Source organism: Telmatherina bonti (assembly GCF_933228915.1).
Source record: "Telmatherina bonti genome assembly, chromosome: 5".
NCBI classification, from domain to species: Eukaryota; Metazoa; Chordata; class Actinopteri; order Atheriniformes; family Telmatherinidae; genus Telmatherina; species Telmatherina bonti.
This window is the reverse complement of record NC_136623.1, coordinates 37,430,654-37,458,298: the sequence shown is the minus strand read 5'-3', so window position 1 is coordinate 37,458,298 and position 27,645 is coordinate 37,430,654. Positions and strand designations below refer to the sequence as shown.

Here is a 27,645-nt window from a genome sequence, read left to right as displayed (position 1 = left end):
CAGGTTGTATCTGGTTTCATCAGGTTGTATATGGTTTCATCGGGCTGTATCTGGTTTCATCGGGTTGTATCTGGTTTCATCGGGTCGTATCTGGTTTCATCGGGTCTTATCTGGTTTCATCGGGTTTTATCTGGTTGTATCTGGTTTCATCTGGTTGTGTCTGGTTTGATCAAGTTTCATGAGGTTGTATTTGGTTTCACCTGGTTTTATCAGGTTTGATCAAGTTTCATCAGGTTGTATCTGGTTTCATCAGGTTGTATCTGGTTTCATCTGGTTGTATCTGGTTTCATCTGGTTGTATCTGGTTTCATCTGGTTGTATCTGGTTTCATCAGGTTGTATCTGGTTTCATCAGGTTGTATCTGGTTTCATCTGGTTTCATCAGGTTGTATCTGGTTTCATCAGGTTGTATCTGGTTTCATCAGGTTGTATCTGGTTTCATCTGGTTGTATCTGGTTTCATCTGGTTGTATCTGGTTTCATCAGGTTGTATCTGGTTTCATCGGGTTGTATCTGGTTTCATCAGGTTGTATCTGGTTTCATCTGGTTGTATCTGGTTTCATCTGGTTGTATCTGGTTTCATCAGGTTGTATCTGGTTTCATCAGGTTGTATCTGGTTTCATCTGGTTTCATCAGGTTGTATCTGGTTTCATCAGGTTGTATCTGGTTTCATCAGGTTGTATCTGGTTTCATCTGGTTGTATCTGGTTTCATCTGGTTGTATCTGGTTTCATCAGGTTGTATCTGGTTTCATCGGGTTGTATCTGGTTTCATCAGGTTGTATCTGGTTGTATCTGGTTTCATCAGGTTGTATCTGGTTTCATCAGGTTGTATCTGGTTGTGTCTGGTTTCATCTGGTTGTGTCTGGTTTCATCTGGTTTTATCTGGTTTGATCAAGTTTCATCAGGTTGTATCTGGTTTCATCTGGTTGTATCTGGTTTCATCTGGTTGTGTCTGGTTTCATCTGGTTGTGTCTGGTTTGATCAAGTTTCATCAGGTTGTATCTGGTTTCATCTGGTTGTATCTGGTTTCATCTGGTTGTGTCTGGTTTCATCTGGTTGTGTCTGGTTTCATCTGGTTGTGTCTGGTTTCATCTGGTTGTGTCTGGTTTCATCTGGTTGTGTCTGGTTTCATCTGGTTGTGTCTGGTTTGATCAAGTTTCATCAGGTTGTATCTGGTTTCATCTGGTTGTGTCTGGTTTCATCTGGTTGTGTCTGGTTTCATCTGGTTGTGTCTGGTTTCATCTGGTTGTATCTGGTTTCATCTGGTTGTGTCTGGTTTCATCTGGTTGTATCTGGTTTCATCTGGTTGTGTCTGGTTTCATCTGGTTGTGTCTGGTTTCATCTGGTTGTGTCTGGTTTCATCTGGTTGTGTCTGGTTTGATCAAGTTTCATCAGGTTGTATCTGGTTTCATCTGGTTTTATCAGGTTATCAGTGCAATACTGAAACCAAAATCCAAAATAAATCCTTGAGGGTCTGTGTATTAACATGTACGTTTGCTTTACCTCCACACCTATGTGAAGTTTTCAGAAACCCTAAACTCTGGTGATTTGGTGTTGGTATGTGTCTTTCAGAAGGCTGAAGACAGATCTGAGGTGGAGGGTCTGAGAGTCCAGCTGGCTCAGAAAGAGCAGGAGCTGCAGATGATGAAGGAAGCAGCAGAGGAGCTTGGTCCTCTCAGACAGCAGAACTTCTTACTACAGAGCAAGGTATCCACCACACACCATCCAGCCTCGGTTCTTTGGAAATGTTCGTCTTTTTTCCTCATACAGTCCAGTCCTGGTACCGGACCGTGTTCTATGGGATATATTTTATCCACACCGTCTGAGTGGGCTGTGTTCCACACCTCCATGACTGAGCTGCGGCCGTGAGGTGGTCGTGCTTGTCATGGCTTGAACTGGTGGGTGGACTCCGGCAGCGAGGGATGCTGTCAGGCTGAAGAACGAGTCCTGTTGGGTCTTTTGGCCCGTGGGATCCTAAAGAGGGGGATCCGTTAAATAGTATAGTTTTCACAGTGGACTAGTTCTACACCTTCCTCAGACTCCTGGCCCAACCAGGTGTTGCAGGGGTCCGGTTTGGTGGACTCAGGATCAGGTCTGGCTTTTTGCAGATGATGTGGTTCTGTTGGCACCAACAGGCTGTGATCGCCAGTTCTTGCTGGACTCTGCATCAATGAGGGTGTAAAAGTAACTGGATTTACTGGTCCATGTCACCTCATATGTGGTCACCAGTGATTGGTTGTTAGAATAAACAAGATCATGAAAACAAGGTGCTGAAATTAGTTTCCTCAACAGTTCCAGTCTTCAAGAGTTTACCTCTACAGGGTGTCTGGACTGACCTGGGAATGCCTCGAGATTCCTTCTGGATTAACTGGAAGCAGTGGCTGAGAAGAGGACGGACGGACGGACGGATGGATGGATAGCCACACCCTACATATTAACAGCGTGTTAGGATGAAAATACAAAGCAGTGAAGAAGAAACTCGGAAGGCAAACATGGCTGAGAAAATGCAGGAAGGATTTCCCGACCCGGCTCACGACTCGGATCACGCAAGGAGCAGAACCAGAGGGGGAGGAGCCAATGCAGTGGGAGGAGCCCAGGCAAGGGGAGGAGCCACGATAGGGGGAGGAGCTAAGACAGGGGGAGCTCCCCAACATGACCGAGCCCAGCTTTAAGTCTGACGTTTGAATCCTTGAGGCAGAAATAAGACTCTTACCTCAGGATGTGTTGTGACATGTTTAAAGAGACGACATCCTGAGTTCTTCATCTGGTTCACAAACACATGGACATGAAGAAAACCTCATCTCCTTCCTCTTCCCCTCCTTAGCTGAGAAGTGCAGAGGAAGCAGGTCCGAGGAGGACGTGGATGGAGGCTACAGATGCTGCTGCAGACGACAAGATGAAACAAATAGACAAAGAGATCAGAGAGCAGGAGACCCTCATCAAAGGTTACCAGCAGGTTGGTGGACCTCAGCACCGATGGCCTCCTGTTTGATTTTCCCTCTAAAGACAGCTCTGGGTCTGTTTATCTGCTGATGGGGTTGTCCAGGAGAACGAGAAGCTGTATCTGCAAATGAAGGCTCAGCAGGCCAGGGGAAAAGCCAACGAGGAGGCCATGTTTAACGAGAACCAGAGGCTGCTGAATGAACTGGCCTTTACAAGGTGATGTTGTTCATGACAGCTGTTTAAATGTTAATGATTCATGTCACCAACAGACATCTTTCCTCCTCAGGGAGCAGCTGAAGACGGCCTGTAGACCTGCGAGCAGTTTCAGCTCAGCTCAGCCACGCGTCTCAGAGCTGTTGGCTCAGATCAGCGTACTGCAGGTCAGTGGCGCCGCAGCTGAAACGCCGTCCGGCTGCAGCGCCGTCGCCATCACAAGCGTGTTTGTGTGCAGAGAAACGAAGCTCGGCTGTCTGAAGACATTCACAAGCTGAAGCAGGAGAAGCAGTCTGTGGAGGTTGAGCTGCAGCTGGTGAAGAAGGAGAGAAACCTGGCGAAAGCTCGAGTCGTCTCCACCTCAGGTAGGACGGCTGCAGGGCAGCAAACCTGCACGAAAAGGCTGCGCCGTTTAGCAGACCAGAAACACAGGGAGACTTCTTATTTTTCCTGCAACATAATGCTGATGCAGCAACACGTCTGTAAAACGCAGATCCAGGTCGCATTTAGAATCGTTTGCTTTTTTAACATCTGTCTGCAAACATCTGGGAAGAGAGGAGAGCTGCTGGAGGTTCAGTTGTCTGGTTCTGGTTCTGGTTCTGGTGCAGGACCCCAGCTGCTCCACTGGACCTTGCTGCTGAAGCCTTTTCCTCCGTTTCCAACCCAGAAGTTACAAAGCTGACAGAAAAATAATGATTCAGAATAATGCAAGAAAAGCTACAAGCTAGCAAAGTCCCCCACACACACACACACACACACACACACTCACACAGCATCCAGCAGCAGGCCTGATAACTGGTATGAAAGTTAGACGCAGCGTTTGGATCCTTGCTGAATGTTTCAGGCGACATGGCGTTTGAGATGCGGGTTCTGGAGGACAAACACAGAGAAGAAGTGGAGGCCCTGAAGAAGAAGCTGCAGTGGTTTGCTGAAAACCAGGAGCTCCTGGACCGAGATGCAGGCAGGCTGAAGACGGCTACAGCTGAGATACTGCAGCTGAAAGAGCAGGTGAGGCTTCAGGAAACACAAGTTTGGTTTTTTCCACACTGAAAACTAAATTCTGCATTTGATTGATTTTATTCCATAACGTTGGAGTCTCGTCTCCATTCCAGGTGGAAAACCTGAAACAGGAAGTCGGGAGAAGCAGCCGAGAGCAGCAGAGAAAGGCCCGAGACAAGTCGCTGGACGCAAAGCGAGTGAAGGACCTGGAGAGACAGGTTTGTCCCACAAACCCGACCGTGGACCTCCTCCCTTCTCTCTCAGGACCAGGCTGCTGCTCTTGCTTCACTCTTCCAGGTGAAGGAACTGGAGCAGATTCTCAGAAGCAGAAACCCAAACTCGCTGCCGGCTCTGATGTACGCTGCAGCCACGGCCGGAGACGGCGCCGGGACGTCCCCGCCCAGCCGGATCAATGCTCTGCTGGAGCGCAGGATTCAGCGCCTGGAGGTGGAGCTGGAGAGCCACGATGAAGATGCCAAACGCAGCCTGAGGACCATGGAGCAGCAGTTCCACCGGATCAAGGTAGAGCGGTTTCCTGCAGGTCTGAAGACTCACTGCTGCAGCAATCAGAGGAGAAACCTTCAGGGGTCGTTGTAACAGGGGGGGGGAGAGATTTCTTCGCCCCGAATGAACCACTAACCAGCTCTTCTGAGGAGCAACCTGCCAGTCAGCACACAGCGTCCAGAAAATCGGCTCACAGTTTGTTAAAAAGGGGAGTCCGAGTTCTTTCCCTTCTTCTCTGGTCGACGCGAGGGGGTATGCGTTGGTGGGCGGCGGTTCGGATCCTGCGACCACTCCTCCGACTGCCGACGTCGGATCCACTGCAGCCATCTGTGTCTAAGCCCGACGTCACACCAACAAACCAAACTCATGCAATAAAACCAGGCGTCGTGGTCATCCACCCTCCAAGCAGGACGAGTAAGAGAGAGCGTACTTAGCTTAGCGGAGGGGTGTAGCGTGCGTCACCCCTCCTGTGTTGGCCAAGGCGTCCTCTCTCTTTCCCGTAGCGTCCCCGTCTCTGCCGCGTCCTTGTCCTGTCGTCGGAGTCGGCCTCCCGACCTTCGCTCCTGTCTTCTGTCGCGCTCCAGCCTGCTCTCTCCTTCACCTGGAACCATGGGAGAAAAAGGCTCCAGCCAATCCCAGCAGCTGGTCTACTCCCCAGGTGATCAGGTTGTCCTGGCAGGAACCGGGTGCAACACACACACCTGTGACATTGTTGTTACTAAACACTTCAGAAGTCTCTGTTCTCTGTGTCACAAGATAAGAACTCGTCTGGTCCTCACCAGAAGGTCCTTTCAGCCCGTTAGACAGACATCATCCTGAGCGAGCTTGGCTCCGCAGCACCCAGCGGTGTCAGCGCGATGCCCAGGAGGAAAGACACCAGCAGCGATCCGCTGCTTCCAGTCCGTCTGGGAGGTCATCACCTCCTCTCCAGACTGTCTGAGTCCATCATGCTGCAGAAAGATTGTTCTCACACCGAGTGGACGTCCCACTCTCCAGGCTTCAGTCAGCAGGTTTCATGTTGGACTTCCTGACCGTCCGCTCAGCAGACACTGAACCAGTTCAGCTGCATCTGGACAAACCTCAAGACCTCCAGAACCAGACCGACGTTTGGTCAGCTGTCAGCACGGATGTGAGTCCATCTGTCTGACACAGCAGAGGTCTACCACAGAAGCAAGGTGCTGACCCGGTCCAGTCCAAGCCGAGACCCGAGCCAGACTGAGACGATGCTGTGCTGGGACCTGTCCAGGTGGACGTCCTTTCGCCGGCGGAAAGCAGCACGGCAGACGTGAAGAACAACAACTGAATGTGTGTTTCTGTTGTGCAGCTCCGCTACGAGCAGCAGATCTCAGACCTGGAGCAGCAGCTGCAGCAGAAACCGCCGCTTCCAGCAGATACCGGGTCAGAACCGTGGATGTCAAGGTGCCAGAGTCTGGAGGAAGACCTGCGTCGCCTCCAGGAAACCCAGCAGCAGAAGGAAAACCGTCTCCGTGAGCAGATCCAGGCTCTGCAGCAGCAGCAGCTCAAGAGCAAGGTGTGTGTGTGTGTTTGTGTGCGTGTGTGAGCGAGTGTGTGTGTGTGCGTGTGTTTTGCTCAGGTTAGTCCTGATGAGCCCGCTCCTGTCCAGGCCCAGCCCAGTCCAGGACGACACCAGCGCCAAGCTGCGGCAGCGTTTGGAGCGCGGATCGAGCGCCTCAACCAGGAAGTCGCCAGCAAGACGCGAAGCCTTCAGGAGCTGAGCCGCACGGTGGAGAGGCTGCAGAAGGAGAGGAGGAACATGCTGTCTGGACCCCTCCCTCGGCCAGAACCCCGTTCACAACCGGGCCTGACCAGAACACACAGCGCTGCTGCCGGAGGAGACGGCCGTCCAGAAGAAACGTTTCCTGCGGCTCAGTCTGAGAAGACCTACCAGCCCACCGTCTTCACAGGTCTCGCTTTAGTCCCAGTCAACCCGTCTAGTCATCAGAACCGGGCCTGATCTCCCATCGCCCTCCAACAGGAAGTCACATCTCGGAGGTCCTGCAGGAGAACGAGGCTCTGAAGCAGCGTGTGGAGCGGCTGCAGCTGCAGGTGGAGGAGGAGAAGGAGGTGCTGAAGGCTGAAGCGGTGAAAGCCGAGGAGGAGCTGAGCAGGTAGGTGGAGACGCTCCGCCCGTTTGACCCGACCCAGCAGAGAGGCTGAGCTGTGTCATGTGACCCGGCAGGCTGAATGAACGCTTCGCAGAGCGCCTGTCCTCCATGAAGGCAGAACACATGCAGGTCCTGGACCATCTGCGGGCCGCACATGCCCTGGAGCACTCCTCCTCCAGGGTCGCAGAGCTGACCAATAAGCTGAAGACTCAGGAGGTACGAGCTGCGTTTCCCACTAGCAGAGCTGCTTCACACCCATCCTGACCTTTAACCCTGAGGTCTCCCTCCAGGTGGCCATGCAGCACCTGCAGGAGCAGCTGAAGGACTTGCATGGATCCAAAGAGGCTCTGAGAGTCTCCAGGAGCAGAGAAGAAGCTCTGCAGAAGCAGGTGGGCAGCCTCTCCTCTGCCAGACGTTCCTCCTATCAGCCGAAGCGGAACGTAGGCCTGAATGTCTGCATGTCTGTCTCCATGTCTCCACGTCTGTCTCCACGTCTGTCTCCATGTCTCCACGTCTGCACATCTGTCTCCATGTCTCCACGTCTGCACATCTGTCTCCATGTCTCCATGTCTGCACGTCTGTCTCCATGTCTCCACGTCTGCACATCTGTCTCCATGTCTCCATATCTGCACGTCTGTCTCCATGTCTCCACGTCTGCACGTCTGTCTCCATGTCTCCATGTCTCCATGTCTGCATGTCTCCATGTCTGCATGTCTCCATGTCTCCATGTCTGCATGTCTGCATGTCTGCTTGTCTGAATGTCTCCATGTCTGCATGTCTGAATGTCTCCATGTCTCCATGTCTGCATGTCTGAATGTCTCCATGTCTCCATGTCTGAATGTCTCCATGTCTCCATGTCTGCATGTCTGAATGTCTCCATGTCTGCATGTCTGCTTGTCTGAATGTCTCCATGTCTGCTTGTCTGAATGTCTCCATGTCTGCATGTCTGAATGTCTGCATGTCTGAATGTCTCCATGTCTCCATGTCTGAATGTCTGCATGTCTAAATGTCTCCATGTCTCCATGTCTGCATGTCTGCTTGTCTGAATGTCTCCATGTCTCCATGTCTGCATGTCTGAATGTCTCCATGTCTGCATGTCTGCTTGTCTGAATGTCTCCATGTCTCCATGTCTGCATGTCTCCATGTCTCCATGTCTCCATGTCTGCATGTCTGAATGTCTGCTTGTCTGAATGTCTGCATGTCTGAATGTCTGCATGTCTGCTTGTCTGAATGTCTCCATGTCTGCTTGTCTGAATGTCTCCATGTCTGCATGTCTGCTTGTCTGAATGTCTCCATGTCTGCATGTCTGAATGTCTCCATGTCTGCTTGTCTGAATGTCTGCATGTCTGCATGTCTGAATGTCTGCATGTCTGCTTGTCTGAATGTCTCCATGTCTGCATGTCTGAATGTCTCCATGTCTGCTTGTCTGAATGTCTGCATGTCTGAATGTCTGCATGTCTGCATGTCTGCCTGTCTCCATGTCTGCATGTCTGAATGTCTCCATGTCTCCATGTCTCCATGTCTGCTTGTCTCCATGTCTCCATGTCTGCATGTCTGAATGTCTCCATGTCTGCATGTCTGAATGTCTGCATGTCTGAATGTCTGAATGTCTCCATGTCTGCATGTCTGCATGTCTCCATGTCTCCATGTCTGCATGTCTGAATGTCTCCATGTCTGCATGTCTGAATGTCTGCATGTCTGCTTGTCTGAATGTCTCCATGTCTGAATGTCTGAATGTCTCCATGTCTGCATGTCTGAATGTCTGAATGTCTCCATGTCTGCATGTCTGCATGTCTGAATGTCTCCATGTCTGCATGTCTCCATGTCTGAATGTCTCCATGTCTGAATGTCTCCATGTCTGCATGTCTGCTTGTCTGCTTGTCTCCATGTCTCCATGTCTGAATGTCTCCATGTCTGCATGTCTGCCTGTCTCCATGTCTGCATGTCTGAATGTCTCCATGTCTCCATGTCTCCATGTCTGCTTGTCTCCATGTCTCCATGTCTGCATGTCTGAATGTCTCCATGTCTGCATGTCTGAATGTCTGCATGTCTGAATGTCTCCATGTCTCCATGTCTCCATGTCTGCTTGTCTCCATGTCTCCATGTCTGCATGTCTGAATGTCTCCATGTCTGCATGTCTGAATGTCTGCATGTCTGAATGTCTCCATGTCTCCATGTCTGCATGTCTGCTTGTCTCCATGTCTCCATGTCTGAATGTCTCCATGTCTGCTTGTCTGCTTGTCTCCATGTCTCCATGTCTGAATGTCTCCATGTCTGCATGTCTGCTTGTCTCCATGTCTGCATGTCTGCTTGTCTCCATGTCTCCATGTCTGAATGTCTCCATGTCTGCATGTCTGCCTGTCTCCATGTCTGCATGTCTGAATGTCTCCATGTCTGCATGTCTCCATGTCTCCATGTCTCCATGTCTGAATGTCTCCATGTCTGCATGTCTGCTTGTCTCCATGTCTGCATGTCTGAATGTCTCCATGTCTGCATGTCTGCTTGTCTCCATGTCTCCATGTCTGCATGTCTGCTTGTCTCCATGTCTCCATGTCTGCATGTCTGAATGTCTGCATGTCTCCATGTCTGCATGTCTCCATGTCTCCATGTCTGAGTGTCTCCATATCTGCATGTCTGCCTGTCTCCATGTCTGCATGTCTGAATGTCTCCATGTCTGCATGTCTCCATGTCTCCATGTCTCCATGTCTGCATGTCTGCTTGTCTCCATGTCTGCATGTCTGAATGTCTGCATGTCTCCATGTCTGCATGTCTCCATGTCTCCATGTCTGCATGTCTGCTTGTCTCCATGTCTGCATGTCTCCATGTCTCCATGTCTGCATGTCTGCTTGTCTCCATGTCTCCATGTCTGAATGTCTGAATGTCTCCATGTCTGCATGTCTGCTTGTCTCCATGTCTGAATGTCTGCATGTCTCCATGTCTCCATGTCTGAATGTCTGAATGTCTCCATGTCTGCTTGTCTCCATGTCTCCATGTCTCCATGTCTGAATGTCTCCATGTCTGCATGTCTGAATGTCTCCATGTCTGCATGTCTGCTTGTCTCCATGTCTGCATGTCTGCTTGTCTGCTTGTCTCCATGTCTCCATGTCTCCATGTCTGCTTGTCTCCATGTCTGCTTGTCTCCATGTCTCCATGTCTCCATGTCTGCATGTCTGCTTGTCTCCATGTCTGCATGTCTGCTTGTCTGCTTGTCTCCATGTCTGAATGTCTCCATGTCTCCATGTCTGCATGTCTGCTTGTCTCCATGTCTGCATGTCTGCTTGTCTCCATGTCTCCATGTCTCCATGTCTGCTTGTCTCCATGTCTGAATGTCTCCATGTCTCCATGTCTGCATGTCTGCTTGTCTCCATGTCTGCTTGTCTCCATGTCTCCATGTCTGCATGTCTGCTTGTCTCCATGTCTGAATGTCTCCATGTCTGCATGTCTGCTTGTCTGCTTGTCTCCATGTCTCCATGTCTGCTTGTCTCCATGTCTCCATGTCTGCATGTCTGCTTGTCTCCATGTCTGCATGTCTGCTTGTCTCCATGTCTGCATGTCTGCTTGTCTCCATGTCTCCATGTCTGCATGTCTGCTTGTCTCCATGTCTGCATGTCTGCATGTCTGCTTGTCTGCATGTCTGCTTGTCTCCATGTCTCCATGTCTGCATGTCTGCTTGTCTCCATGTCTGCATGTCTGCTTGTCTCCATGTCTCCATGTCTGCATGTCTGCTTGTCTCCATGTCTCCATGTCTCCATGTCTCCATGTCTGCATGTCTGCTTGTCTCCATGTCTGCATGTCTGCTTGTCTCCATGTCTGCATGTCTGCTTGTCTGCATGTCTGCTTGTCTCCATGTCTGCATGTCTGCTTGTCTCCATGTCTGCATGTCTGCTTGTCTCCATGTCTCCATGTCTGCATGTCTGCTTGTCTCCATGTCTCCATGTCTCCATGTCTCCATGTCTGCATGTCTGAATGTCTGCATGTCTGCTTGTCTCCATGTCTGCATGTCTGAATGTCTCCATGTCTGCTTGTCTCCATGTCTCCATGTCTCCATGTCTGCATGTCTGCATGTCTCCATGTCTCCATGTCTGCTTGTCTGCTTGTCTCCATGTCTCCATGTCTACATGTCTGAATGTCTCCATGTCTGCATGTCTGCTTGTCTCCATGTCTCCATGTCTCCATGTCTGCATGTCTGCTTGTCTCCATGTCTGCATGTCTGCTTGTCTCCATGTCTGCATGTCTGCTTGTCTCCATGTCTGCATGTCTCCATGTCTGCATGTCTGCTTGTCTCCATGTCTGCATGTCTGCTTGTCTCCATGTCTGCATGTCTCCATGTCTGCATGTCTGAATGTCTCCATGTCTGCATGTCTGCTTGTCTCCATGTCTCCATGTCTCCATGTCTGCATGTCTCCATGTCTCCATGTCTGCATGTCTCCATGTCTGCTTGTCTCCATGTCTGCATGTCTGCATGTCTGCTTGTCTCCATGTCTGCATGTCTGAATGTCTGCTTGTCTCCATGTCTCCATGTCTGCTTGTCTCCATGTCTCCATGTCTGCATGTCTGCTTGTCTCCATGTCTCCATGTCTGCTTGTCTCCATGTCTCCATGTCTGCATGTCTGCTTGTCTCCATGTCTGCATGTCTGCTTGTCTCCATGTCTCCATGTCTCCATGTCTGCATGTCTCCATGTCTCCATGTCTGCTTGTCTCCATGTCTCCATGTCTGCATGTCTGCTTGTCTCCATGTCTCCATGTCTGAATGTCTCCATGTCTGCTTGTCTCCATGTCTCCATGTCTGAATGTCTGAATGTCTCCATGTCTGCATGTCTGCTTGTCTCCATGTCTGAATGTCTCCATGTCTGCATGTCTGCTTGTCTCCATGTCTGAATGTCTCCATGTCTGCATGCCTGCTTGTCTCCATGTCTGCATGTCTGCTTGTCTCCATGTCTGAATGTCTCCATGTCTGCATGTCTGCTTGTCTCCATGTCTCCATGTCTCCATGTCTGCATGTCTGCTTGTCTCCATGTCGGCATGTCTGAATGTCTCCATGTCTGCTTGTCTCCATGTCTGAATGTCTCCATGTCTGCATGTCTGCTTGTCTCCATGTCTGAATGTCTCCATGTCTGCATGTCTGAATGTCTGAATGTCTCCATGTCTCAATGTCTCCATGTCTGCATGTCTGCTTGTCTCCATGTCTCCATGTCTCCATGTCTGCTTGTCTCCATGTCTGCATGTCTGAATGTCTGCATGTCTGCTTGTCTCCATGTCTCCATGTCTCCATGTCTGCTTGTCTCCATGTCTCCATGTCTGCATGTCTCCATGTCTCCATGTCTCCATGTCTGCATGTCGGCATGTCTGAATGCCTGAATATCTGAATGTCTGCAGCTGAGCCGGCTGTTGCTGGAGCTGAAGGAAGCCAGAGAAGCTCAGAGCTCTGAGGTGAAGCTCCTCTGCAGCCTGGAGAAGAAGATCCTGAACATGGAGCTCAGACAGCAGCACAGAGAGGAGGAGCTGCAGCAGGTCTGGACACACACACACAAACACACACACACACACGCACACACACACACACACACACACACACACACACACACACACACACACACACACACCGGAACCGGCTTACTACGTTTATTAGAGAACCAATCATGACTCAGCGTTTAACAGAAACATCTGGGATGTTCCATCAGCTGTTTACGTGACGACAAAACATCTTCTAGTATCTGTTTACTGCTGACTGAACCACAGAAACAAGAACTATTTCCCAGAACCACCTGGTGGTACCTGGTTGGGACCCTCTTTTACCTCCAGAACTGCCTTAATCCAGTGAGGGAATGGAAACATTCCTCAGACACTTTGCTCGTCTCGACATGAAGCTTCACACAGTTGCTGCAACTTTCTGATCATCATCAATGCAGCTTTATTAGCACAGCGCCGCTTCCCAACAACGTCGTCTCAGTACTTCACACACACATCGGTTCAAGCCCATTCATAAACCGTCGCTAATAGAAACCAACTGATTGCATCGAGTCATGACTTGGATCCAATCCTCCATCCTGAGCTGCACGCGGCGACAGTTGGAAGGAAAAAACTCCCCTTTAACAGGAAAAAAACCTCCGGCAGAACCCGGCTCAGGGAGGGCAGCCATCTGCCTCGACTGGTTGGGGTGGAGAGGACAGGAAAGACAGATCAACATGTACAACTGCACTTATTCAGGAAGACCTGCGGAAAAAAGGAGAAATAAGTTAGAGACGGCAATACTGGCATATATTTATACATTAATATATTAGAGAAATAGTGCGAGGTACTTCTCAGTGCATCAGGTAACATCCCCATTGCTACATAAGTAATGGATGGCTAGACTACCTATAACTATAAGAACAATGAGCAGAACCTGGACACTTGGGTCCCGTACATGCAGACTCCAACTCAGGAGATGCTCATATCATAACTATAAGAATCATGGAAAAGGAAGGTTTTCAGCTCCATCTTAAAGGTGTGGAGGGAGTCTGCCTCCTGAACCCACAGTGGGAGAGGAGCCTGATAGCTAAAGGCCCTTCCTCCCATCTTACCCTTCCTCTCTTCATACTCTCCTAGACTCTGGAACCACCAGACCTGCAGTCTACTGGTGGTTCCAGCTCAGGAGAGCTTTATATGTGAGGAGAAAAATTTTAAACTTTCTCCTGGATTTAACAGGGAGCCAGTGTAGAGAGGCTAAAACTGGTGAAATATGATCTCTCCTGCTAGTCCTCATCAGAACCCTCGCTGCAGCATTTTGGATTAGCTGGAGACTTTTCAGGCCATATTTGGGACAACCCATAAATAACGAATTGTAGTAATCCAGTCTGGAAGTAATAAAGGCATGGACTCATTTTTCTGCATCTTTCTGAGACAGGATGTCCTTCATGTTTGCAATATTATGCAGCTGGAAGAAGGTTCCAGAAACCTGTTTTAAACGTGAGCTAAAGGACAAATCCTGGTCCAGAAGAACTCACAGTGGTACTGGAGGCCAGATTAATTACACAACTGGACAATTTTGTCGATCTCACGCTCCATCCTTCCCTCACTCGTGAACAAGACCCCGAGATATTTAAACTCCTCCACTTGAGGCAGGACCTGACTCCCGACTCGGAGAGGGCAATCCACCCTATTCCGGCTGAGGACCATGGTCTCAGATTTGGAGGTGCTGATTCTCATCCCAGCCGCTTCACACTCGGCCGCGAATCGCTCAAGTGAGAGCTGGAGATCACGACCAGATGAAGCCAACAGGACCACGTCATCTGCAAAAAGCAGGGACCCAATCCTGAGGCCACCAAGCCGGATCCCCTCAACACCTCGGCTGCACCTAGAAATTCTGTCCATATAAGTTATGAACAGAATCGGTGATAAAGGGCAGCCTTGGCGGAGTCCAACCCTCACCGGAAACAATCCGACTTACTGTCGGCAATGTGGACCAAGCTCTGACACCTGTAATACATGGACAAGACCAGTGCAAGGGGGTCCGGTACCCCATACTCCCTGAGTACCCCCCACAGGAGCCCCCGGGGGACACGGTCGAATGCCTTCTCCAGGTAGACTGGTTGGGCAAACTCCCATGCCCCCTCCAGGACCCCAAAGAGGGTATAGAGCTGGTCCACTGTTCCGCGACCAGGACGAAAACCACACTGCTCCTCCTCAATCCGGGATTCGACTATCCGGCGGACCCTCCTCTCCAGGACCCCTGAATAGACCTTACCAGGGAGGCTGAGGAGTGTGATTCCCCTGTAACTGGAACACACCCTCTGGTCCCCTTTCTTAAAAAGGGGGACCACCACCCCAGTCTGCCAATCCAGCGGTACTGCCCCCGATGTCCATGCGATGCTGCAGAGGCGTGTCAGCCAGGACAGCCCACAGCATCCAGAGCCTTAAGGAACTCCGGGCAGATCTCATCCACCCCCGGGGCCTTGCCGCCAAGGAGCTTTTTGACCACCTCAGCAACTTCAGCCCCAGAGATAGGAGAGTCCACCCCTGAGTCCTCCAGCTCTGCTTCCTCATCGGAAGACGTGTTGGTAGGATTGAGGAGGTCTTCGAAGTATTCCCTCCACCCCATCTCCACTGTACACAGTATTGATGGAGCACTGCTTCCCCCTCCTGAGCCGCCGGATGGTGGACCAGAATCGCCTCGAAGCCGTCTGGAAGTCTTTCTCCATGGCCTCGCCAAACTCCTCCCACGCCCGAGTTTTTGCCTTGGCGCATGCCGAAGCCGCATGTCGCTTAGCCTGTTGGTACCCATCAGCTGCCTCCAGAGTCCCACAGGCCAAGAAGGCCCGATAGGACTCCTTCTTCAGCATGACGGCATCCCTCACTGCTGGTGTCCACCAACGAGTCCTGGGATTACCGCCACGACAGGCACCAACGACCTTACAGCCACAGCTCCGGCCGGCCGCCTCAGCAATAGAGGCACAGAACACAGCCCATTCGGACTCAATGTCCCCCGCCTCACTCGGGACATGGTTGAAGCTTTGTTGAAGGTGGGAGTTGAAGCTCGCTCTGACAGGGGACTCAGCCAGACGTTTCCAGCAGACCCTCACAACACGTTTGGGCCTGCCAGATCTGACCGGCTTCCTCCCCCACCATCTGAGCCAACCTCACCCCCAGGCCTGGCTCCAGAGGGGGGTCCCGGTAACCCGCGTCTGGGCAAGGGAACATTTATGCCCAGGTTTGTCATCATCACAGAGGTCTATGAGCCGTGCTTGGTCTGGTCCCTCCCCTAGACACCTGTTTGCCATGGGTGACCCTACCAGGGGCATAAAGCCCCGACAACATAGGATCTTCGGGACACGGGTCGCGGGGGCAGCAGCCTAAGCAGGGAAGCCCAGACTTCCCTCTCTCCAGCCACATCTGCCAACTCTGCGGGGGGGATCCCAAGGCGTTCCCAGGCCAGCCGAGAGATATAATCCCTCCAGCGTGTCCTGGGTCTTCCCCGGGGTCTCCTCCCAGAGGGACGTGTCTGGAACACCTCACCAGGGAGGTCCAGGAGGCATCCTGACCAGATGCCTGAGCCACCTCAACTGGTTCCTCTCGATGTGGAGAGTCAGTTGTTCAAAGGATTAAAACTATTTTTTAGGTCTAGGACTAAACAAAAGCCATGATTTAAAGATGGCAGCCACACCTGTAGTTCTAACAACTTGAAATCATCAGCAGGACGAATCTTCATCCTGCAGGAAGTCTCCATCAGAAGATGCCACACTGTTCTCATAAAGGGACTCCCCCAGATTTCCCCTGAGGACACTTACATCCTCCCCAATGTCTCAGGCAGGTAGTGTGTTGCTCTGCGAGGTAAAGTATATCAGCGATGAGGAACTGCAGAGTTTCCCTGCTGCAACACACTTGACTCAGATGTAACTAGCAGACTTTCGCAGGGCTTGACATTGAACTCTGTACAAGTTTGCTAGTTACCTGGTGATGTGAGTCAGCTGTGTTGCAGCAGGTAAACTCCTAACACCTGCAGGATTGTGACCCCCCCCAGGACCGCAGTTGCCCATCCCTGCTTTAGCTGGTCTACGGAGGTTTTCTACCCGTCCAGGAGGTTTACAATCCAGACCCAACATGTAGTGTTTATTCAGAGACTCTAGATGGTAAATCCACCATTATTTATCACATCTTCATCACCATCACTACCATGTTGCTAAGAGACCTCTATTTTCACCTGGACATGATGATGAAGACACTTCCTGTCAGACTTTCCACCAACCAGAGAGCTTAAACTGACGGTAACGTCCAATCAGGAGCAGCCAAAGATCAACAAGTGATGAGAAAAGCAGGAAAATAATGATCCTCTATGGCTGGAATAAAGCCAAGAAGACGTTTGGGATGCATCATTTTCACCTCAGAATCTGGTGGCTGAGGCTAAAACGTCTGCGTGAAAACGTCACGTCTGCATGGAAACGTCACGTCTCCGTGGAAACCTGACGTCTGCATGCTGACTGGGGTTGAATGGTTCTGTCTCTACATGCGGTTTTAGAAACATTTTTACAAATCTGTCTCGGACTCTTTTACTGTGAAAGAATCAAACCAAACGTAGACTTTCTCCACGTGCTTCTCCATGTTCAGACCTTCTCCATCAGTTTGTTCTCAGCACCAGGAAACAGCGTCTCCGGTGTGTGTGGTCTACAGGTCATCGGTGGGATGCTGCAGGTTCCTGATGCTGATCTTCAGTCGGAGCTGGAGCGATGGAGACGTCTGGCTCAGGACAAGAGCAGAGAGCTGCTGGCCTTCCGCTCAGAGCTGGACTCCATCCTGGACATCCTGAGGCACCTCCAGCGCCAGGGGCTGGTCCTCCCGGCTGCAGAGACCCTGAAGACGGCCCCCCTCCTCCAGAGCAGCTGATCCGATGGCTGGTCTGCCGGCTGTTTGAGCAGATTGTCTACTTTTTATTTAAATGACCATAATTTATTAAAACACAATGAAAATCCAACCGTTTGCTCATCCTCCATGAAAACTGATCTACCATAAAACCACAGATAGACCTGGATCTGGAGATCCCTGGACAGCGTTCAGTCATGTAGACCTGCCGGTCTCACGCCTCCTCCTTCCTCTCACACCTCCTTCTCAGACCTCCTTTGTCTCTCAGACCTCCCTCTTCTCAGACCTCCTTCTTCCTCCTTCCTCTCAGACCTCCTTCCTTTATGCAAGGAGAGCTTCAGAAGCTGTTTTCTCCTTCACCTCATCATGTCGGATCACCATATTTATGATGAAGGAAACTTTTTCAGAAAATTTATTAGACTCTGTAGAAAGTTCAATAAATTTAAAGTAATAATTGAAAATAATTCTTTGTTTTGGTTAAATTAGACTTAAATGGGAGCTAAAGTCCCTGTGATGGACTAGTAACCTGTCCAGGTGGACCTACCTCCTGCCTGGGACCCTGAACTGGGACCCTGAACTGGGCAAAGTGGAAATCTAAAAGATTAACAGGATCTTTGAAAAGAGCTGGAATTTCCTTCAGTACAATTAAAAACAGGAGGAGGAGTCTGGGCTTCCTTGCTTGGGCTGCTGCCCCACGGCCCGACCCCGGAGAAGCGGCAGAAGATGAAGACAATTTAAATATTTTTATTTCAACTGACTTTTTTATCAACTTATTACACCCAATTTGGTTTCAGGAAGCAGAACCGGATCCCCGTCCGGTTTCAGGAAGCAGAACCGGATCCCCGTCCGGTTTCAGGAAGCAGAACCGGATCCCCGTCCGGTTTCAGGAAGCAGAACCGGATCCCCGTCCGGTTTCAGGAAGCAGACCTTCCTTCCTGATGAATCTTCTCGTCAGGTCTGGATTGGTGACCCTGATGGATCCCTTTAGTCCTGTGCTGGGACTGCTGAGACATTTCCCATAATGCACTTGGGCAGTTCCCATCATGAAGATCCTCTCTGTTCTCTTCATTCTCCAAACAGAAACATCTGATGTTTCTCTTCTTCTCGGCTGGATTACAGTCCTGCTGCTGGTTTCCTGTCCTCCTCATCAGACCTGCTGGCTGAAAATCTGACTCGATCCCGCCTCCTAGACTGACTGACCAGTTTAACTCTGACCAGTTTAACTCTGACCAGTAGCACGTCTTTCTGGATATTTGTTTTGCACACCTTGATTTATTTCACACTGGTTTTACAAAATTGTCCGGAAAGCAAGTCTGGCTGCACCGTGAGTCCTGGGATGGATCGTCCGTCCGGCTGCAGTCGGCACCATCGTCCTCTTGGTGCATAGAAATGTAGGAGGTCCGCAGAGTAAACTCTCTGCTGCGGCTTCAGGCACGCTGTCTCTGCTGTGGAGTCTGATGAGGAGGAACTCTTCATCCCTGGAAGGCGTGGAGCTCCTCTTCAGCGAAGCCCAGCTGCTTCAGCAACCTGCCAGGTGGACAGGAAATAGACATAAAGCTTTAAATCCCAGGTCTCCTCCCGCAGGTCATCTACACGTTTAACGCAGCGATAAAATGGGAATAAAACAGAGATAAATTAATTTATTAATTCTAATTTAGTAATCCTAATTTATTAATCCTTATTAACCTATTAATCGTAACTTATTAATCCTTATTAACTTATTAATCGTTAGTAACTTATTAATCGTAACTTATTAATTGTAACGTATTCATCGTTAGTAACTTATTAATCGTAACTTATTAATTGTAACTTATTCATCGTTAGTAACTTATTAATCGTAACTTATTAATTGTAACTTATTCATCGTTAGTAACTTATTAATCATAACTTTTTAGACCCAGAGGGAAACATCAGTCAAGATGAACTGGTGGAGCAAAAGTTGTGCGTTTTGTTCAGAACATTTCAGCATATTAACCCGCGGTGAGTCGGGACATGTTCTAAATGAGTGAAAGCTTCTTCCTTCCTACCCCATGGTGATCTCTGTAAAGGCTGCGGGGCCACAAACACAGACGAAGCATCTGGAGCCGTCCGGCCTGGTGAGGACCTCCTTCAGCATGGCCTCGTCCACCCGACCCTTCCGGCCAGTCCAGCTGTCAGGAGGCTCAGAGAGGACGTGCTCCACCTGGAACCTGAAACGCAGCACGGCAGCATGATGAGACGCTGGCAGCAGAGACCTGCTTACAAACCAGAACCATCACTGCAGCCAGGAACCGGTTCTGATGGTCCAGCCAGCTGAAGACAGACATGTTCTGATGTACCCAACCCTCTGTTCTGTGTCTCTGCAGGCTCCACCATCTGGTCTAGTTGGTTTGAAGGAAAGTTTGTTTCTTTCAGCTCTGTGGAGGAGGAGGCCGGAGAGTGGAGCCAGAACGGTCCTCAGAGGGCAGGTCTTCAGCCAGACTGACCTGACTGAACCTGCAGCACAGCAGCTGTGTGCTCTGGAAGTGTGCAGAGGCAAAGAACTGTTCTACGTTGTCTGAACCCAACGAAGTGCGCTTACTGTCAGTAAAATGAGACGGCCTATCTAGGGGACGAGAATTACCCATAGTGCTCCAGTCCTCTGTTGCCTAGCAACTACATATGCCAAGTTTATCTCATTACTGATCCCATTCTTCCACAAAAATATGTTTAAAATGACAGAAAATGGTTCCAGTAATCTAAATGAATTTATTTCCCTGTGTGTGTAAATGAGAAACATGAGGAGGAGGCGGTTTAGACGAGCTCTCCTCTGGCTGACAGCTCATCCTGTCAAGCTGACGTTAACTTCAGTGGAAAATAATCCTTGTTAGACACATATACAGTCGTCCTCATATGTATTCATACCCTCCCATTAAAGAAGGAGAAAACAGCTGCCTGGGAAATAAGCTGGAACTGACTAAAGTCATACTAAATAAAAGTTTGATGAAAATCATTATTTTCAAATTCTGGTTCAATAGAAATATTTTTCAAAAAGCAAACAAATATAAAATAATATATTTCCAGTCCAGTCAGGTGTTTTCTGTTCCTCCCAGTCAGACTTCTGCACCTGATGACAGGCATTTTGTCCCACTGTTCATCAGAAAAATGCTCTAATTTGTCCAGGACACATTTGTGTGTTTTTTTCTTTTACTTAATTAAATGACAAAACAGTGTCTTATATGACTGGATTATAATTTAGCACATGTTTAATTATTGTTCCTTATTCAGTCTCCAGTTATCTGAGTGACTGGAATAAATTCAGCCTTTTCTGTAATGAAAGGAGACGAAGACATCTGAGGACGACTGGAATGAAATCCATTGTGGTTATTGGACACAATGTCCTCCCAGCTTGTCTGCTGGGACAAATATGTGTTTTTATACATAAAAATTAATAAATAAACGGTCTGGCTGGGGTGGTACCTACACCGGCGCTCTGCTGCTCATTCTCTTCTATCATGAACACAATGAATTCTGGGATAGGAGAGGGCGCTTAGGATGCATCTCCTGTATCCTTCGTTTTAAGCTGATCTGGAGCCAAACAAAGTGCGGACTGGGAGAACTGGGAGGACTGGTAGGGGCCTTTGAACTGGGGCAGAGCCTGGCTATGACGTATGCAGCCGACAAAGTGTGCAGAACCTGAACTGAGGCAAGAGGGACCTTTTTCCCTGCAGCACCAGTAGGCGGAGCAGCCGCGTTACTGGTTCCCTGCAGCACCAGTAAGCGGAGCAGCCGCGTTACTGGTTCCCTGCAGCACCAGTAAGCGGAGCAGCCGCGTTACTGGTTCCCTGCAGCACCAGTAAGCGGAGCAGCCGCGTTACTGGTTCCCTGCAGCACCAGTAAGCGGAGCAGCCGCGTTACTGGGGGTGATTAGTGGTGAAAGTGGAAAGGCAGATGTTGAACCTGATGATGTATCCGTTGTCTTGACAACGTGTTACCGCTGAAAATATGGAGAGCATCTGAAACTGGGACCAGCAGAACTCCCACATGGCCCATCACCACATACCGTTCATCAGCCGCCGCCAGTACTCCCAGTTCATGACGCCAGAGGATGTCGTCCTCCCGCCGATTAAAGAACAGCAGCTTTGTTTGTCTGCAAACACAGACATGACATCAGAGACACAGAACAGGAAGTGTTTACTTGATCTGTGTGACGACATCATCATGTGATGACATCATCATGTGATGACATCATTCAATCATTTGTTCACTTAGGCAGAAAAACATTCACATAAATTTCCCTCCTAATTTCCACTCAGACCATCTCATTTACTGGGTCGGATGGTCCTGATGGAGGTTTTCCTTCCTGGTTCTGGTCCTGATGGAGGTTTTCCTTCCTGGTTCTGGTCCTGATGGAGGTTTTCCTTCTTGGTTCTGGTCCTGATGGAGGTTTTCCTTCTTGGTTCTGGTTCTGATGGAAGTTTTCCTTCCTGCTTCTGGTTCTGGTCCTGATGGAGGTTTTCCTTCCTGGTTCTGGTTCTGATGGAGGTTTTCCTTCCTGGTTCTGGTTCTGATGGAGGTTTTCCTTCCTGTTCTGGTCCTGATGCAGGTTTTCCTTCCTGGTTCTGGTTCTGATGGAGGTTTTCCTTCATGGTTCTGGTCCTGATGGAGGTTTTCCTTCCTGGTTCTGGTTCTGATGGAGGTTTTCCTTCATGGTTCTGGTCCTGATGGAGGTTTTCCTTCCTGGTTCTGGTTCTGATGGAGGTTTTCCTTCCTGGTTCTGGTTCTGATGGAGGTTTTCCTTCCTGGTTCTGGTTCTGATGGAGGTTTTCCTTCCATTCTGGTTCTGATGGAGGTTTTCCTTCCTGGTTCTGGTTCTGATGGAGGTTTTCCTTCCTGGTTCTGGTTCTGATGGAGGTTTTCCTTCTTGGTTCTGGTTCTGATGGAGGTTTTCCTTCATGGTTCTGGTCCTGATGGAGGTTTTCCTTCCTGGTTCTGGTTCTGATGGAGGTTTTCCTTCCATTCTGGTTCTGATGGAGGTTTTCCTTCCTGGTTCTGGTTCTGATGGAGGTTTTCCTTCCTGTTCTGGTCCTGATGGAGGTTTTCCTTCTTGGTTCTGGTTCTGATGGAGGTTTTCCTTCATGGTTCTGGTCCTGATGGAGGTTTTCCTTCTTGGTTCTGGTTCTGATGGAGGTTTACCTTCCTGGTTCTGGTCCTGATGGAGGTTTTCCTTCCTGTTCTGGTCCTGATGGAGGTTTTCCTTCTTGGTTCTGGTTCTGATGGAAGTTTTCCTTCCTGCTTCTGGTTCTGGTCCTGATGGAGGTTTTCCTTCCTGGTTCTGATGCAGGTTTTCCTTCCTGGTTCTGGTTCTGATGCAGGCTTTCCTTCCTGGTTCTGGTCCTGATGGAGGTTTTCCTTCCTGGTTCTGGTTCTGATGGAGGTTTTCCTCCCTGGTTCTGGTCCTGATGGAGGTTTTCCTTATCCAGGTGATGATTATAACGGACTGGTTTATATAAACATGGTTATTTAGGAACTGGACTGCTGCAGATCCCATCCTGGATCCGTGTGATCCGGGTCATTTCGGGACCAGAATGAATCGGACTCGGCGTGTGAAAGATCAGACTTGGTTCTGTGTGAATAAAGAACTGAGGACTCCCACCTGATGGTGTCGATGTCCTGAAGCGTCAGCCGGATAAGGCGAGCCATGGGCGTGAACCCCGTCCCTGCGGCTAACAGGTAGAGGTTTGTGACATCACGAAGGGGGCGGAGACTGAAAGCTCCCTCCGGACCGCTCACAGATACGCGGTCACCTTGGAGATCAGATGTTACAGATAATGAATGAGTGTCACCGAGGTGAAAATATGCTGCGTAACATGAATCTCACCGATGTGCAGACTGTCGAGATGCGGGGTGAAGACGCCGTCGGGGTAAACCTTGATCATGAGGTAGAGGTCGGAGTCCTGTGTGGGGGGAGGAGCTGCTACCAGGCTCTGACTGACGGGAGTGTACGGCCTCACCACCTCAGTGTCTGAAAATGTAGAAATATCAGGAAACATCACATCGCAGAAATAACTCCATTAACTCCTGCTTCTTCCCTCGTTACCCCTGTTAGCTGTACGGACCCAGTCGCCAGTCCTACAGAGCACATGTGGAAAACATCTGGAGCCTCATTTATAAACCTGTTCGCAGCAACGATGACTGCAGGTGGCAGAGAAACAGGTTTCCTGTTTCTCTTTATGAATCAGGTCCATCTCTACATGCGGTGCAGGCGAGGGAGCGTCTCGCCACGCCCACATGTTGGCTGGAAAAGGTGACTAAACATCGATCCATCTCATTCCCATGATGCTCGGCAGGACATACCGGAAAAAAGAGGAATTTTCTGGAATGTGAGGCAGAAAACAGACCAGGCTGTAAAATGTATAAATATTTTATCTGGTGGAGGCGGGATGGACATCAGCAGGAAGGCAGAGGAGGTGACAGATGCTGTCAACGTCTCGTCACACCACCGGATAGTTCCACAAGTCAGAAAGTCAGATGTTAAACTGCAGGAGGAGGGCATCACCGTCCACAGGAGGAGAGGAGGCACCAGGAGGGGGGGGCAAATGTTTGTGTGGGCGAACATTCGTTTGGGGGTGGGCGTGCGTTTGGTTTGATGCTGGTTTGTGTTTTTACTTTATCACTTTACCAGTTTGTGCTGGTGGGTTTCCAGCACCTCGAACCCCAGCTTCTGGTCGTATCACCGGACACATCTGCCACAGTTTGTCACACTGCGCCTCTGACTGCCCAGCTGAACTGGTCGTAACGTCAACATAAAGGATCCTTTATGGGAATATTTACAGCTCTCCTCCAGGTGTGCATGTCCTCCTGCTGGCTGAGGAGGAGGAGAGAAGGTCCAGGTGTGCATGTCCTCCTGCTGGCTGAGGAGGAGGAGAGAAGGTCCAGGTGTGCATGTCCTCCTGCTGGCTGAGGAGGAGGAGAGAAGGTCCAGGTGTGCATGTCCTCCTGCTGGCTGAGGAGGAGGAGAGAAGGTCCAGGTGTGCATGTCCTCCTGCTGGCTGAGGAGGAGGAGAGAAGGTCCAGGTGTGCATGTCCTCCTGCTGGCTGAGGAGGAGGAGAGAAGGTCCAGGTGTGCATGTCCTCCTGCTGGCTGAGGAGGAGGAGAGAAGGTCCAGGTGTGCATGTCCTCCTGCTGGCTGAGGAGGAGGAGAGCTTACCTTGAATTTGGGCTTTGAGGTAGACGTGTTTCCCAACAGGCACATGCATGATCGTCCCACGTGGAAACTGCAGCCTGAACACGCGGGTGTTATGATTCACCTCGGTCTTCGATAGCAGCACACAGTCCCGGTAGAAGACAGCTGGAAAGGCAGACCAGGACCGAAGGTGGTTACCTGCTCTATGTTACCTGCTCTATGTTACCTGCTCTGTGTTATCTGCTCTGTGTTATCTGCTCTGTGTTACCTGCTCTGTGTTATCGGCTCTGTGTTACCTGCTCTGTGTTATCTGCTCTATGTTATCTGCTCTATGTTACCTGCTCTGTGTTACCGGCTCTGTGTTATCTGCTCTGTGTTATCTGCTCTGTGTTATCGGCTCTGTGTTATCTGCTCTGTGTTACCTGCTCTGTGTTATCAGCTCTGTGTTACCTGCTCTGTGTTATCTGCTCTGTGTTATCTGCTCTGTGTTATCAGCTCTGTGTTACCTGCTCTGTGTTATCTGCTCTGTGTTATCTGCTCTGTGTTATCAGCTCTGTGTTACCTGCTCTGTGTTATCTGCTCTGTGTTACCTGCTCTGTGTTATCGGCTCTGTGTTATCTGCTCTGTGTTATCTGCTCTGTGTTATCTGCTCTATGTTATCTGCTCTGTGTTACCTGCTCTATGTTACCTGCTCTGTGTTATCAGCTCTGTGTTATCTGCTCTGTGTTATCTGCTCTGTGTTATCTGCTCTATGTTACCTGCTCTGTGTTATCAGCTCTGTGTTATCTGCTCTGTGTTATCTGCTCTGTGTTATCTGCTCTGTGTTACCTGCTCTGTGTTACCTGCTCTGTGTTATCTGCTCTGTGTTACCTGCTCTGTGTTATCGGCTCTGTGTTACCTGCTCTGTGTTATCTGCTCTATGTTATCTGCTCTGTGTTACCTGCTCTATGTTACCTGCTCTATGTTACCTGCTCTGTGTTATCGGCTCTGTGTTATCTGCTCTGTGTTATCTGCTCTGTGTTATCGGCTCTGTGTTATCTGCTCTGTGTTACCTGCTCTGTGTTATCAGCTCTGTGTTACCTGCTCTGTGTTATCTGCTCTGTGTTATCTGCTCTGTGTTATCAGCTCTGTGTTACCTGCTCTGTGTTATCTGCTCTGTGTTACCTGCTCTGTGTTATCTGCTCTGTGTTATCTGCTCTGTGTTACCTGCTCTATGTTACCTGCTCTGTGTTACCTGCTCTGTGTTATCGGCTCTGTGTTATCTGCTCTGTGTTATCTGCTCTGTGTTATCGGCTCTGTGTTACCTGCTCTGTGTTATCAGCTCTGTGTTACCTGCTCTGTGTTATCTGCTCTGTGTTATCTGCTCTGTGTTATCGGCTCTGTGTTATCGGCTCTGTGTTATCAGCTCTGTGTTATCTGCTCTGTGTTATCTGCTCTATGTTACCTGCTCTGTGTTATCTGCTCTGTGTTACCTGCTCTGTTATCAGCTCTGTGTTATCTGCTCTGTGCTATCTGCTCTATGTTATCTGCTCTGTGTTACCTGCTCTATGTTACCTGCTCTGTGTTATCAGCTCTGTGTTATCTGCTCTGTGTTATCTGCTCTGTGTTATCTGCTCTATGTTACCTGCTCTGTGTTATCAGCTCTGTGTTATCTGCTCTGTGTTATCTGCTCTGTGTTATCTGCTCTATGTTACCTGCTCTATGTTACCTGCTCTGTGTTATCAGCTCTGTGTTATCTGCTCTGTGTTACCTGCTCTGTGTTATCGGCTCTGTGTTACCTGCTCTGTGTTATCTGCTCTATGTTATCTGCTCTGTGTTATCTGCTCTGTGTTATCTGCTCTGTGTTACCTGCTCTGTGTTATCTGCTCTGTGTTACCTGCTCTGTGTTATCTGCTCTATGTTACCTGCTCTGTGTTATCTGCTCTGTGTTATCTGCTCTGTGTTACCTGCTCTGTGTTACCTGCTCTGTGTTATCTGCTCTGTGTTATCTGCTCTGTGTTACCTGCTCTGTGTTATCTGCTCTGTGTTATCTGCTCTGTGTTATCTGCTCTGTGTTATCTGCTCTGTGTTATCGGCTCTGTGTTACCTGCTCTGTGTTACCTGCTCTGTGTTATCTGCTCTGTGTTATCGGCTCTGTGTTATCTGCTCTGTGTTATCGGCTCTGTGTTACCTGCTCTGTGTTACCTGCTCTGTGTTATCTGCTCTGTGTTATCTGCTCTGTGTTATCGGCTCTGTGTTATCTGCTCTGTGTTACCTGCTCTGTGTTATCTGCTCTATGTTATCTGCTCTGTGTTATCTGCTCTGTGTTATCAGCTCTGTGTTACCTGCTCTGTGTTACCTGCTCTGAGTTACCTGCTCTGTGTTATCGGCTCTGTGTTATCTGCTCTGTGTTACCTGCTCTGTGTTACCTGCTCTGTGTTACCTGCTCTGTGTTATCTGCTCTGTGTTATCTGCTCTGTGTTATCTGCTCTATGTTATCTGCTCTGTGTTACCTGCTCTATGTTACCTGCTCTGTGTTATCAGCTCTGTGTTATCTGCTCTGTGTTACCTGCTCTGTGTTATCTGCTCTGTGTTATCTGCTCTGTGTTATCTGCTCTGTGTTATCTGCTCTATGTTATCTGCTCTGTGTTACCTGCTCTATGTTACCTGCTCTGTGTTATCAGCTCTGTGTTATCTGCTCTGTGTTATCTGCTCTGTGTTATCTGCTCTATGTTACCTGCTCTGTGTTATCAGCTCTGTGTTATCTGCTCTGTGTTATCTGCTCTGTGTTATCTGCTCTATGTTACCTGCTCTGTGTTACCTGCTCTGTGTTATCAGCTCTGTGTTATCTGCTCTGTGTTACCTGCTCTGTGTTATCGGCTCTGTGTTACCTGCTCTGTGTTACCTGCTCTATGTTATCTGCTCTGTGTTATCTGCTCTGTGTTACCTGCTCTGTGTTACCTGCTCTGTGTTATCTGCTCTGTGTTACCTGCTCTGTGTTACCTGCTCTGTGTTACCTGCTCTGTGTTATCTGCTCTATGTTACCTGCTCTGTGTTACCTGCTCTGTGTTATCTGCTCTGTGTTACCTGCTCTGTGTTACCTGCTCTGTGTTACCTGCTCTGTGTTATCTGCTCTGTGTTACCTGCTCTATGTTACCTGCTCTGTGTTATCGGCTCTGTGTTATCTGCTCTGTGTTATCTGCTCTGTGTTATCTGCTCTGTGTTACCTGCTCTGTGTTATCTGCTCTGTGTTACCTGCTCTGTGTTATCTGCTCTATGTTACCTGCTCTGTGTTATCTGCTCAGTGTTATCGGCTCTGTGTTATCTGCTCTGTGTTATCTGCTCTATGTTACCTGCTCTGTGTTATCTGCTCTGTGTTATCTGCTCTGTGTTATCTGCTCTG

At 49.5% G+C, this 27,645-nt stretch overlaps 2 protein-coding genes across 4 annotated transcripts in view; one reads left to right on the top strand and one right to left on the bottom strand.

Annotated features, from left to right (window-relative positions):
- cep162 (centrosomal protein 162) overlaps window positions 1-17,230 on the top strand; it is a 34,435-nt gene extending 17,205 nt beyond the window's left edge. For all 3 annotated transcript variants that reach the window (XM_079240301.1, XM_079240300.1, XM_079240299.1), the window contains exons 16-30: window positions 1,571-1,705; window positions 2,823-2,954; window positions 3,045-3,157; window positions 3,228-3,321; window positions 3,393-3,519; window positions 3,999-4,162; window positions 4,267-4,371; window positions 4,451-4,675; window positions 5,982-6,188; window positions 6,282-6,582; window positions 6,654-6,786; window positions 6,858-6,999; window positions 7,074-7,172; window positions 12,160-12,294; window positions 16,930-17,230. In XM_079240301.1, the coding sequence (XP_079096427.1) occupies window positions 1,571-1,705; window positions 2,823-2,954; window positions 3,045-3,157; window positions 3,228-3,321; window positions 3,393-3,519; window positions 3,999-4,162; window positions 4,267-4,371; window positions 4,451-4,675; window positions 5,982-6,188; window positions 6,282-6,582; window positions 6,654-6,786; window positions 6,858-6,999; window positions 7,074-7,172; window positions 12,160-12,294; window positions 16,930-17,142 (2,325 nt within the window). In that variant the 3' untranslated portion in view covers window positions 17,143-17,230. The remainder of the gene's footprint in view (window positions 1-1,570; window positions 1,706-2,822; window positions 2,955-3,044; window positions 3,158-3,227; window positions 3,322-3,392; window positions 3,520-3,998; window positions 4,163-4,266; window positions 4,372-4,450; window positions 4,676-5,981; window positions 6,189-6,281; window positions 6,583-6,653; window positions 6,787-6,857; window positions 7,000-7,073; window positions 7,173-12,159; window positions 12,295-16,929) is intronic.
- Window positions 17,231-17,900: 670 nt separating this feature from the next.
- cyb5r4 (cytochrome b5 reductase 4) overlaps window positions 17,901-27,645 on the bottom strand; it is a 49,831-nt gene continuing 40,086 nt past the window's right edge. The window contains exons 10-15 of the mRNA XM_079240799.1: window positions 24,288-24,428; window positions 22,958-23,101; window positions 22,733-22,883; window positions 21,140-21,226; window positions 19,146-19,307; window positions 17,901-18,645 (exon numbers count right to left, since the gene is read on the bottom strand). Coding sequence (XP_079096925.1) covers window positions 18,591-18,645; window positions 19,146-19,307; window positions 21,140-21,226; window positions 22,733-22,883; window positions 22,958-23,101; window positions 24,288-24,428 — 740 coding nt within the window. The 3' untranslated portion in view covers window positions 17,901-18,590. The remainder of the gene's footprint in view (window positions 18,646-19,145; window positions 19,308-21,139; window positions 21,227-22,732; window positions 22,884-22,957; window positions 23,102-24,287; window positions 24,429-27,645) is intronic.